At 54.2% G+C, this 11,757-nt stretch overlaps 1 protein-coding gene across 1 annotated transcript; it reads right to left on the reverse strand.

Moving 5' to 3' along the window:
• Window positions 1-387: 387 nt before the first annotated feature.
• SERPINA11 (serpin family A member 11) lies at window positions 388-8,865 on the reverse strand (the record flags this gene model as incomplete). The annotated part of the gene is made up of 4 exons (XM_081114332.1): window positions 388-689; window positions 1,406-1,553; window positions 5,472-5,745; window positions 8,232-8,865. 4 exons carry the CDS (start codon window positions 8,863-8,865, stop codon window positions 486-488), a joined length of 1,260 nt encoding a protein of 419 aa, XP_080970458.1. The 3' UTR covers window positions 388-485.
• Between the last annotated feature and the right edge of the window lie 2,892 nt (window positions 8,866-11,757).

Here is an 11,757-nt window from a genome sequence, read left to right on the forward strand (position 1 = left end):
CCATCCTCCCACCCTCCTCTGCATGGAGCATGGTGCCAGGCGCCTGCTCTGGCACCCACCTCCCAAGGGATCTGCCCTGGCGCCTGGGCAGTGACGTTTCAGGACAACCTCGCTTTGCTTTAGAGCTGACGGTGGCCACTGTGAAGGGGGAGACTCTGATTTCTCCTGATGTCCTTTGTGCCTTTTCCTGGGACACTTGGTGACGGTGGTGTGGCCATCTTCCAGGACATAGCATGGAGCTCTTCTCTTTGTCAACTTTTTGACCACAGGTGAAGGCGACACTAGATTCAAGGGGATTGTGGGGCGAATGAAGGGCAACGCGGAGCCACCTTCCTTGTGAGCATTGCTCTCAGTGCTCACAACACCCAAGGCAACTTTATTCGGGCCTCTGCACACGGATGAACATTCCTCCCATCGGCCTGCGGGTAGCTGAGGCCTGCCTGCGGGTTTGCAGGGGCGACAGGACCCTCCTGCCTCCCCCCGCGTCAGCCTGCAGCTGGGTTGGCGACCTTTCCCAGGAGGAGTAAGCTCTGGGTGGTCACCTCCCAGACAAGCACCAGGAAAGGCCTGTTGAAACGGGTGTGGGGGGCCCACGTCACGTTCAGAGGCCGGGGCTGGGAGAGGAGGCCGGAGGCAGCCCCAGCCTTGGTTCCCCGCTCACTCATGTCCATGGCTGCCTTGTGCGACACCTAGAGGAGAAGAGAGGGCAGGGACAGCTCAGGACACTCCAAGGGCAGAGTCTGCCCTGTGGGGCACCAGGAGGGGCAGGCAGAGCGTCCAGGTCTCCCAGGCCCCGCCTTCCAAGACGGCACCTCCAGCTTCGTGTTATTTTCCTCCTCTCCCCCTCTTCCCCTGCCATGTTCTGGGGGCTCACCCTGAAGGTGCATGTGCTCCGTGGTGGGGAGACCAGCGAGCCTGAGCCAGGCCGCAGAAACCCAACAGTGCCCTCCAGAAGGTTCTCAGCCCCTGGGAGCATGTGGCCCCGGCCCAGGTATCATTTCCCACCACCAGCTGCACTTCCTCTCCCTAAGCCTCAGTTTCCTCATCTCTGTAATGGCCGCTCAGCCTCAGTCAGCGGTTCAGATGCTCCGTGGAACCGGCTGTCTGTGGTGCTGGCCCTCTGCTCGCCTCAGCTCTGTCTTAGGAGGAAGTGTAGGAGGCAGAGCACAGTTGTCCCACACCTGGATGTCACCGAATGTGTCACCTCTATTCCGGACTCTGTCTCCTTGCTCTGAGGACTGGAGAGAGAGCTGGAAAAGGTGCTGCCGGGAAAGGGAGCCTCACAGGTTGTGGCATTAAAGAACCGGCATAGGAAGGAGAAAGGAGAACTTGACTTTCAAATGTACACTTCGTGTCAAGAGGGACAAGACCCCCTCCCACCTGCCCGGCCCGGTGGCCTCCGTACCCGGAAGATGGTTCCATTCAGCCGCCCAAGGGATCCTAGCAAGTCGGCTCCTAAGTTGAAAATGTTGCTGAGCCCGATGTGGGGAAGTATCTCTTCCAGGTTATATGCTCCAGAAATGGCAAACTTTGGCAAGTGCAAGTCCAGCACGCTGCGGAGAGAACCAGACAGGGAGACCCCCCTGGCCATGGGCAGCCTGTGTGCTGGCAGGAAGAAGTGTTTCCCAGAGTGAGGGGAACCAGTCTTCCTGGGACACTGCCTGCTGTGCCAGAACATGCTGGGAGCCGGTCCCTGCTTGCTGTTTCAAGGGACCTGGCATATATGGCATACTGTTCTTAATATGTTTGCTCACCTTCTTGGCACTATGTGTTTTAACCAAGGTCACCTCTCTGAGAAAGGTTGTTTCCCCTAGTAGGGATTTTCCCCTGAAGTTAGGGAGGGAATAAAATCCCTTAACTAAGTGCCAGGCGGGTAATTAATCACTTTAACTACGAACAATCATGCTTAAGCTACATAATCTTTACTCCCTGGAATGGAGATAAGAAACGCCCTAACCTTTGTAATAGAGATTGATAGGATTGAATCAACTGGTATAAATACAGATGTAACAAGACAGCAAGACACAGAACTAAGAAGACAGAACCAGGAGGCACAGAACCTACACAGAATATTCTCTAGAGACAGAAGAACTTCGCTGGAGAGAACATGGCAAAAGATCCTGGACAGAAACTGGCCTCAGAACCTAGAGACAGAACCTAGCGAGAGAACATGGCAAAAGATCCTGGACTGAACCTGACTACAGAAATTGGCAAGAGAACCTAGACAGAACCTGGCTGAAGAACCCGGCTACAGAACCTGGCAACTGAACCTGGCTGGAGAACCTGGAGAACCTAGCAAGAGAACATGGACACAGAACCTGGCTGGAGATCCTAAGCAGAACCTCTCTGGAGATCCAGACCAGAACTTGGCTAGAGATCCTGGCTAGGCTGCTGATCAACTGAACGCTGTCTCCGTGTCATTCCTTCTTCGCCGACTCCGTCCTCACGTATGGGGAACCCCTGGACCTGCTGGGGCTGGACCCCAGCAAGAACACTCCACAGCCCCCAGCCCACAGCCCTTCTCCTCGGACATTGTAGAGCTCTGTGGCCTCTTCCCAGAGCCCTTCAGGCCTCTCCGTCTGATCTGAGAAGGGGCACAGCGAGGGGGGCTTTCTAGACGCCCGGCACTGGGCCAGGGTTTTTACAAAGCGTAACTGCTCGGATCCACATACTTCCCACGTAAGGCGACTGTTGTTAACATTCTCCTACGTCCACGTCTGCTCCTCAGCAAGTCCCGTCGGCCTAGCCTCTGAACTACTTCCTAACCCCTCTGTTGGCAGCCCCTATACAAGCCCTTCGCCTCTCACTGTCTGAGCTTCAGGGTCTGATGAGAGGCAGTGACCGTCAAGCGTGGGCAGCGATCGCCAGCGTGACTCTCCTGCTCCTGACATGGCTTGACCGGCATTTCCTGGGCTCAGTTTGCAGGTTCTTTGAACACAGAGCAAACCTGTCCTTTTTTTGGGGTTATTCTCAGTTACTCGACAGTTACTGGGGTACCTGCAAGCTGGGCTGGTGAGCAACCAGCCCAGAAACTTCTGCCTCTAATGAATCCAGCTTGGAGAGCCGAACTGAGGTTAGGGAACCCTTACACTCTAGCTCCTGGGGGCAGCGTGAGGGTCCAGGTGCCCATGTGAAGTGGGGGCCGTCAGAAGTTGGGGTTAAACTGTGAAAAGGCGGAAACGGAGGTGGAGAGCAGGGCAGGCCCCACCCTTGAGGGGGGTTTGCGTAGAGTCGCCTCCATACCCGGAAGATGGTTCCATTCAGCCGCCCAGGGGCCCCCAACAAGTCGGCTCTTGAGTTGAAAATGTTGCCGAGCCTGATGTGGGGAAGTATCTCTTCCAGGTTATATGCTCCAGAAATGGACACCCCAGGTGTCCACCCAATGCGCGTGAAGAAGGAAGTTACCAGGAAGTGTGCTTTTCCCAGGCTAGCGAACCGTCCTCCCAGCTGAGTGGACGGAGGGAGACCAGACCGGAGGAGGGGGGCAGGTCTGAAGTTTTCATGCAGAAAGCCCATTAAAATGCTGCTCTAAAATTTAACTCTGGCCTGAGAAACATCTGAGATTTAGGAAAGTCACTTGGGTTGATTTTGCTTCTTGAAGGTCCAAGTAAGAGGTCAAAACAGACCCATCCTGAAGGAAAACCTATTGGTCTAGAACAGTGGTTCTCAACCTTCCTAATGCCGCCACCCTTTAATACAGTTCCTCATGTTGTGGTGACCCCCAACCATAAAATTATTTTCGTTGCTACTTCATCACTGTAATTTTGCTACTGTTATGAATCATAATGTAAATACCTGATATGCAGGATGTATTTTCATTGTTACAAATTGAACATAATTAAAGCATAGTGATTCATCACAAAAACAATATGTAATTATATATGTGTTTTCCGATGGTCTTAGGTGACCCCCGTGAAAGGGTTGTTCAACCCCCAAAGGGGTTGTGACCCACAGGTTGAGAACCGCTGGTCTAGAAGATCCTATGAGACTTCCTCGTGAGATGAGGAAGAGGCAAGCTCACCCCAAGGGAGCTGAGGTGATGGGGTTGGACCAGAAACTGACAGGAGCTGTGTAGATTCACGGTCAACAAGGAAATGTCCTTAGACCTGGCCTCTGTCCTTGCCCCGTATCTCTTTTATTTGGTGCCGGAATCTCTGTCCAAACACAAAGCACCCTTTACTCTTCCTGGAACCTCGGTGTGGCTGGGGTGATGAGCGGAGGCTGGTGGTAGGCTAGAGAGGGATCAGGAGATTTGTCTGTACTCCACCCCTCGCCGCTGGTGGATTCTGTGATACTCTGGCCAACAGGACAGGACAGAAGCTGTCCTTTTTAGCCGAGGCCTTAAGAGAGCAGGAGCTTTCACTCCGCGTCTCCTTGGAGCCCAGAGCTGCCATGTAACAATATCAATGATGCTGAGCTGCTGTGCAGAAGACCAAGCTAGCTTCGTGGAGACGCTGGATGGACACAGAGAGAAGGCCGGACTAGCTTCGTGGAGACCCTACGTGGAGACAGAAGACCAAGCTAGCTGCATGGAGACGCTGCATGGAGACAGAGAGATGCCTGCCCAGCCCTTAGCTGTGACAGCCACCAAGCCCAGGCACCAGACATCTGAGCGGAGGAGTCTTCATGCCCCAGCCCTAGCCATCATCTGACTCCAATGCAGGAGAGACCCCAAATCAGAACTGCCCAGCTAGGCTGATCCACTCACAGAATGGAGAGAGAGAGTAGATGTTGTTTCCCAAGCCATTCCGTTTTGGGGTGGTTTGTTAGCAGCAGAGGTCATTGGAACTCAGGGCCAGCTTTCATCCCAGGTGCCTCATAAGGGACGACACACCCCAGAAGGAGCGGCTCTTGAGGGGGTCTAGCCAAACTGGAAAAGACTAAAACTGCTGGGAAAGCCACAGACGGACAAGCAAGAGACAGGAGGGCCACATTGCGGTCCCACTGAACTGGGGTCTGATTTTACAGTGCTCTTCTTGGTTCTTAATTTCCTTAAGAAATGTTTTCATTAACCAAAAGATGCACTTTTAAGAAATTCACAGTGTCCTGTGGGAGTCATAATTATTCTTAGTAATTGTCCTTGACCTGATTTTTTTGCCACAGCTGACCATCTTCTGACAGTAAATCATGATTTGGACAAAGGGAGAAGCAAGGGAAGGGAGGCTGAGCAGAAAGATGCCCGGGAGGGCGGAGAATGACTCAGCCCTCACTTTCCCTGGTGAGCACTTCTCACGCACCAGGTCGCTCCTCGATGCTCCATGTATATTCACGCAGCTAATCCTCCAAACAGCCCAGTGTGGTGGTGACCAGGGCCTCGGTGTACAGGGGAGGAAATCTGAGGCCCAGAAGGTAAGAAAGTTGCCCAAGATCACAGCTGGTCATCCTAACCTAGGGTTGGCCCCTTGCACTTGGAGTTAAGAACTGCTCGGGGACCTGCACCAGGTGCCGGAGTCCTGCTCCTCGTCGCTTACCTGGGCAGGAGCAGCTGGCTCCAGGTCCGCAGGGTCTCGGGCTGCAGAGCCGCCTCCACCTGCTGCATCTGCCCCGGGTCCGGGAGGATGAGCAGGGCCAGCGCGTTGCCGCTGTACTCGATCTGCAGCACCGTGCAGGCCCGCTCCTGGTCGTACAGGAACCTGTGCATTTCCTTCTGGTGCATCATGGGGATGTGGAGGGAGGTCCTCTCGTTCACGGAGAAGCTCTCTTGCTTCGGGGTCTGGTAGCGCTGGAAAGGATGCTTCCACTTGGCTTGGGACACAAAACCCGTAGATCCGTGAGGACACAGAACCCATAGAACCATGAGAACACAAAACCCATAGAATCGTGAGGACACAAACCCGTAGATCCGTGAGGACACCCCACCAATGACCAAGTATCGCCGATCCTCTCTCCACAGCCACTACTGTATCCAAGGCCACCCTCTTCCTCACTTTGTTCCACTTTAAGAACGTCCTAACTTGTCTCTCCAACCCTCACTTCCCCCAACCCATTTTCTACATTGTAGCCAGACTGATCTTCCTCAAAACCAGGGGTCCTCAACCTACGGCCCGCGGGCCACATGCAAATACAAATATTGTATTTGTTACCGTTTTGTTTTTTACTTTAAAATAAGACATGTGCAGTGTGCATAGGAATTTGTTCATAGTTTTTCTTTAAACTATAGTCCGGCCCTCCAACTCTCAGGGGGACAGTGAACCTGGCCCCTGTTTAAAAAGTTTGAGGACCCCTGCTCAAAACCGATGTGGCCGTGCCCCTTCCCTCTTCCAGCTGTTTGGGAATCCTGGGTCCCAGAGACAGTCTAGGACTCACAGTACAGCTCCGGCTCATCTTCTCACTGCAGCGCTCGCAATCCCCCTGGCATCCCCCAATTCCTTCTGTTTCAGTCCAACCAGTGTGCTTCATTCCTGAGAACACGTGGTATCTCTGTAGCTCGGGCTTCTACTTACGCTGCTGTCTCTTCTGAAACCCCTTCTCTCCGCCTCTCCTACAGCTTCATTCTTCATGTCTGGCTTAGATTCCTTCTCTCCCAGGGAGCCTCCCACCACTCCCCAAGGCTGGGCGAGGGTCTCTGCGGGAGCCCATGGCACCCACCCCTCCCCCTGCAGAGTGCCGTTCCCACTGAGCTGTGACTGCCTTTTTCCTCATCTACAGCGCACGCACGTGCAACCCTGCGCTACAGGGTGGGGAACCGTCTCCTACCATAAATCTCCCAAGTCCTCTCAGCCAGCCTTCCTCCTGGGAAAAACATCAAACAAATCCCCCTGAGGGTATTCTACGAAACACCTGGCAGTCCTCCTCCCCATCGGCATGGCCAGTAAAGGCAAGGAGAGGCTGAGAAGCTGTCCCCGCCAAGAGGAGCCTAAACTGACATGACTGAGTGTAAGGTAGATCATGGATGGGACCTCGGAATAGGAAACAACATGAGGTAAAAACAAAAAAGCATGAAAAGTATAAAGATATATGTATGAATTCAGGAAAGAACTGAAGTAAAAACAAAAACAAAAATTGTGACATGTTCAATGCAACAGTCAGAATTATATAAATTATAACATGGTAATGACACTAACACATAAGTGTGAAATAATACAGGATGAGAGGATTTGTGTAAAATCTTTACACACATTAGTGTGCAATTGATGTACACACCCTTAATGAGCTCACGGCGCACACACATGGGTGAGGGGGATGCACACCTGCCCGAGGACAGTCCTGGCCTCCGGGAGGGACGGAGGGAAGGAAAGGGGATGAGGGAAGCATTAAAAAGAAATTGAACTTTATCTGTCAGATTTTTTTAAAAGTATGAATCAAATGGTAAAATGCTAATGTTTTCATTCTTGGTGGGGGGAGTGTATGGTGGTTTTATATTTTTCTTCGTATATTTCTGTATGTTTGAAATCAATAATAATATAAAATAATATATTTGCCCGGCTGGTGTTGCTCAGTGGTTGAGCGCTGACCTATGAACCAGGAGGTCACAGTTCGATTCCCGGTAAGGGCATGTGCCGGGCTTGTGGGCTCCATCCCTAGTAGAGGACGTGCAGAAGGCAGCTGAGCGATGATTCTCATCATTGATGTTTCTCTCTCTCTCTCCCTCCTCATTCCTCTCTGAAATAAAAATATATGAATAAGTAAAAGACATCTTTCTAAAATTGAATTGTTAATAGAAAAGTGAGACTGAGTGTATAACAAAAAGAATCAGAATAAAAATAGAATAGAAAAAATAGCAAGAGAAACCAACTATTTGCAAATGAAGAAGTAGTGGTATAAGAACATTATTGAAATACTATAGGGCCGGTACATAAAATTCATGCACTCAGGGCAGGGTCCCTCAGCCGGGCCTGCGCCCTCTCACAGTCCAGGAGCCCCTGCCGGGAGTGTCTCTAAGCCAGCAATCAGACATCCTTAGCGCTGCCCTGGAGCCTCTCCCACCACTGCCGCTGGGCTCCCAGCTGTGAGCCTGGCTTCTGGCAGCGCACTGATCACCAGGGGGCAGCTCCTGCATTGAGTGTCTGCCCTCTGGTGGTCAGTGCATGTCATTACGACAGGTCATTCCACTGTTCGGTTGATTTGCGTATTAGCCTTTTATTATAGGATGCAGGGGTCACTGCCTTAAGAAACATTTGTGACTTTAGGATGGTGTCTTTGAGGGAGAGGCTGGAGGTGGAGGGTGGGGCCGAGGTGGTGGGCGGAGCTGGAGGTGGAGGAAGTGATCAGTCTGCCAGGCTAGCACTCACCTTTGAAGAAGATGTAGTTCAGGAGAACCATGGGCATGTCCTCGCTGAACTCCTGCAGGCCGTCCACCACCTGCCCGTACGTTTGCTTCCTCACGTAGTCATTCATCTGCCTCCAGGCGGTGGCAGAATCGGTGAGGTTAACAGAGAAAGCCAAGGCTCCATACAGCTCCCTGATGTCGTCCAGAAAGCGCTGACGAGGCTTCAGCTGCTTGTCCAGGAACAGGGAGTGGCCTACTTTCAGCTCCAGTTTGGGACTGGGCAGGTCAAGGGCGTGGATGAGGCTCTGGAAGCTGCGGTGGATGCTGGCCCGCGGGGTCTCCGTGAGGTTAAAGCCCAGGCCCTGCAGGATCTGGGTCGAGGTGTCGGCTTGGGCCCCGAGAGAGAGCAGGGCCAGGGTGCTGGCGATGCTCACCGGGGAGAAGAGGATGTTTCCTGGGGTTTCCGCTGCCAGCTGCTTGTACACGCGCAAAGCAAAGCTGGTGATGGTGGGTGTGACTTGGCGGTAGGCGGGCGCTGGCTCTGGGAGCCGACCCCTGGGGGCTTGAGGCAACCCCGGGCTCTTGTCTCCATGGGCAGAGGCCAGGATCCCTGCTCCCAGCAGCCACAGCCACAGCCACAGCCACGCTGGCTCCATCCTCTGAAAACAAGAGGTTGAGCACATCACTCAGTGACGTCACAGCTCCCCATTGCTCCCTCCACAAACCTCACATCCAGACTGTATCCCACAGGGTCATGAGGGCCCTGCAGAGGATGAGGGAGGGGGAGCAGCCCGGGCCGGGACACTTCCCCCTAAGGCTTCAGTCAGAGTGGGGGCCTTTGTCTGCTCTACACATTGATACGTTACAGGATGTTGCTGAGAAAAGGACTCTGGATTATAAAAGCAACTTCCATGGTCCCCTCCCACCTTCCCTCCCTCCCTCCCATGGTCTGTTTTCCCTGCATCCATCTTTCCTCCCTCCGCCCTCCCCCTCCCCCCTCTCTTTCTTTTTTCCCTTCTTTCCAGTCATTCCTCTAATTCATTACATTTTAACGAGATGAGAATGATGCTCAGAACTCCTGAGCGAATGTTGACATGGTAGCAATGCGTGTTGCTGGGCCTCCTTTGCATCTGGGTGTGACCATGAGCTATAATCTCGCCAGTCAGTCTGAGAGGAGAGGACAGTGTGTGTAACTCCTGGGACAGGCCCCGGCAGGGGGAGGCGTGCCCTCTCCACGTTGGTCTTCCATAGCTGGAGTGTGGCAGTGATGGGCAGCCTCGGGGGCCTTGTGGATGAGGGCAGCCTTTGAGGGAGCCTCACCAGAGATGGATGGAGCCTGGGGGCCGACGTGACGACGTGAGAGCGAGATCACCTCTGCCTCCACAGGCTCATTACCGCGAGCACCTCTTGTCACATGCCGTGGCTCAAACTCTATCTTAATTGATGCAGAGATTTTGGAAAGATTTCTGTTACGGGTCTCATTGTGCCCTCCCCGCCCCCCATTCATATGCTTAAGTCCTGTGCCCAGTGTCTGGGAGTGTGATTCTGTTTGGAGATCACTGGTTACGCTGTCGTTAGACTGGCCCTGGCCCAATCAGACTGCGTCCTGATAGCAAGGGGAACTTAGACCTGGACACATTCGGGAGAACGCCGTGAGAGGAAGGCAGAGATGGACAAGCCCGGGTCCCAGCAAACAGCCAGAGACCGGAGAGGCCCGCACGGCCTCCCTCAGCGCAGAAGGAACAGCCCCGCCCACACCTTGCCCTTGGCCTTCTGGCTCCAGAACCAGGAGACAGTGCATTTCTGGGGTTGAAGCCGCCCCATCTGCGGTCCTGGGTTATGGCAGCCGAGGCCACTAGTCCAGCGTCTCTCCTGCTTCAGGCTCCACCCTGAGGAGCCAGCTCAGCTTGAGGGGAAGCTGCAGTGGAGGCATGCCTGTCTCTGCTCGCCCTGCCCTATCTAGTGCCCCGCCCCTCTCAGGGTCTCCACACCCGCCCAGGTGCTCACAGAGCCCACGCTGCCACCGGAATCCGCACCTGATGTCCCAGTGAGGAGAGTGCCGTCCCCTGCTCCCTTCAAAACGGACACTTGCACCGCCCCCTTCCATCCCGGCGGCCCTTGTCCATCTGTCCTGATTGTGTGTGTGTCCTAATCAGCACCTGAATACCATTTGCCCTGACCAGTGGCCTCTGGATAGATGACCAGCGCCACGGCGGTGTGGGAGACACGATATTTCTGCAGGGGCCTACAGAGCCTGTGCCCTAAATGCCCTGCCGAACCCCAAGCCAGTGGTCAGGAGATGAATGCAGCCGTGGTGTTGGTGATGTTGAAACACTATGATGTTGAAACGCCGGTCAGAGGCCTGTGCGGCTCCAAGACCACAGCCTGCCTGCAGCTCCGCCGCTGTGGCTTGCTCACCACCCTCCGCTCGCCGTGGCCTTTCTTTTGAGGGGGATTTGGAAGAAGCAGAGCAGTTGAAAATTTGGTCTGCCCAGGGGAAAACAAGAAATACAACTATGACGAAACTGTCTCTGGCTTTTGCTCCCTGTCCCGTTGAGTGGGCTACCATTTCCTACCTACTCTCACCAGGCGTCCCGGCCTCGCTGAAGGGTCTGGTCCCAAAGGGGACGGAGCTGCTGCCAGGCCTGGGTCTGGATCAAGGCCCCGCAGTCACTCACTGAGCGACACTGTGCAAAGGAACCTCTCTGAGCCACGGGGTCCCCATTTGCAAAATGCAAATGGAATGCCTGCCTCCGGGCGGGTCACGTTGGCTTCCAGGACCTGCCGTGGCCTGGCGCCGGGCACAGGAGTGTGCGCAGTGTTCATCTCACCCTCTGCTGAGGCGGGGTAACTCCACCCAACCTGCCCTCCCATTTCCAGAGAGACCCAGAGGAAGCGAAGCGCTGCACTCGTTAACTACAGTGTGCCCACGTCCTGTTTATTTGTGGGGATATCAGACGCAGCGTACCAGTGGTCCCAGCGGAGGTGTCCTGCAATGCAGGGGAGGGTGAGTGCAGAGGGGGGAGTGTCTGGGACCATCGCAGGTGGAGCAGGGGTGCTGTTGGAGTCCGGTGGGGGACAGGATGCTCTGAAAGGCCGGCTGCCCTGTGTGCTGGAGAGTAGTCCTGCCCAGATGCCCCCTTTGAGAAACACTTGCTACGTGCCCTTTCGGTAGGAGAACCTTAAGCCATAGGCATTCGCATCCCTGCTGTGCACGTGGAGATACCCAGACGCGGGGCCCAGGGACCTGCCGGGTGAGGGAGGGTCAGATCCAGACCAGGCTCCCAGAGGGCCCTTTTCAAACAACAGGGCCCCTAGGACATCTGCTGCGTCAGCGCTGCCATCTGGCTTTGGGCTGCATTGTTCTGTTTTCTCCTCTGTCTGCCAGCCTTACTGGGAGTTCCTCTCTCGAAAATGTTGAAGACCAAGTTTTTCATAAAAGGTTATTTAAAACCTGAGGTTCCTCCTTCAACCCTTAGAAGAGTACATCATGGCGTTTTCTCCTTTAGGGGGACTCGGTCCTCCCATCCTGCTGCTAAAGCCAGAGA

This window comes from Myotis nattereri (assembly GCF_964212035.1).
Source record: "Myotis nattereri genome assembly, chromosome: 1".
In the NCBI taxonomy this organism is placed as follows: Eukaryota; Metazoa; Chordata; class Mammalia; order Chiroptera; family Vespertilionidae; genus Myotis; species Myotis nattereri.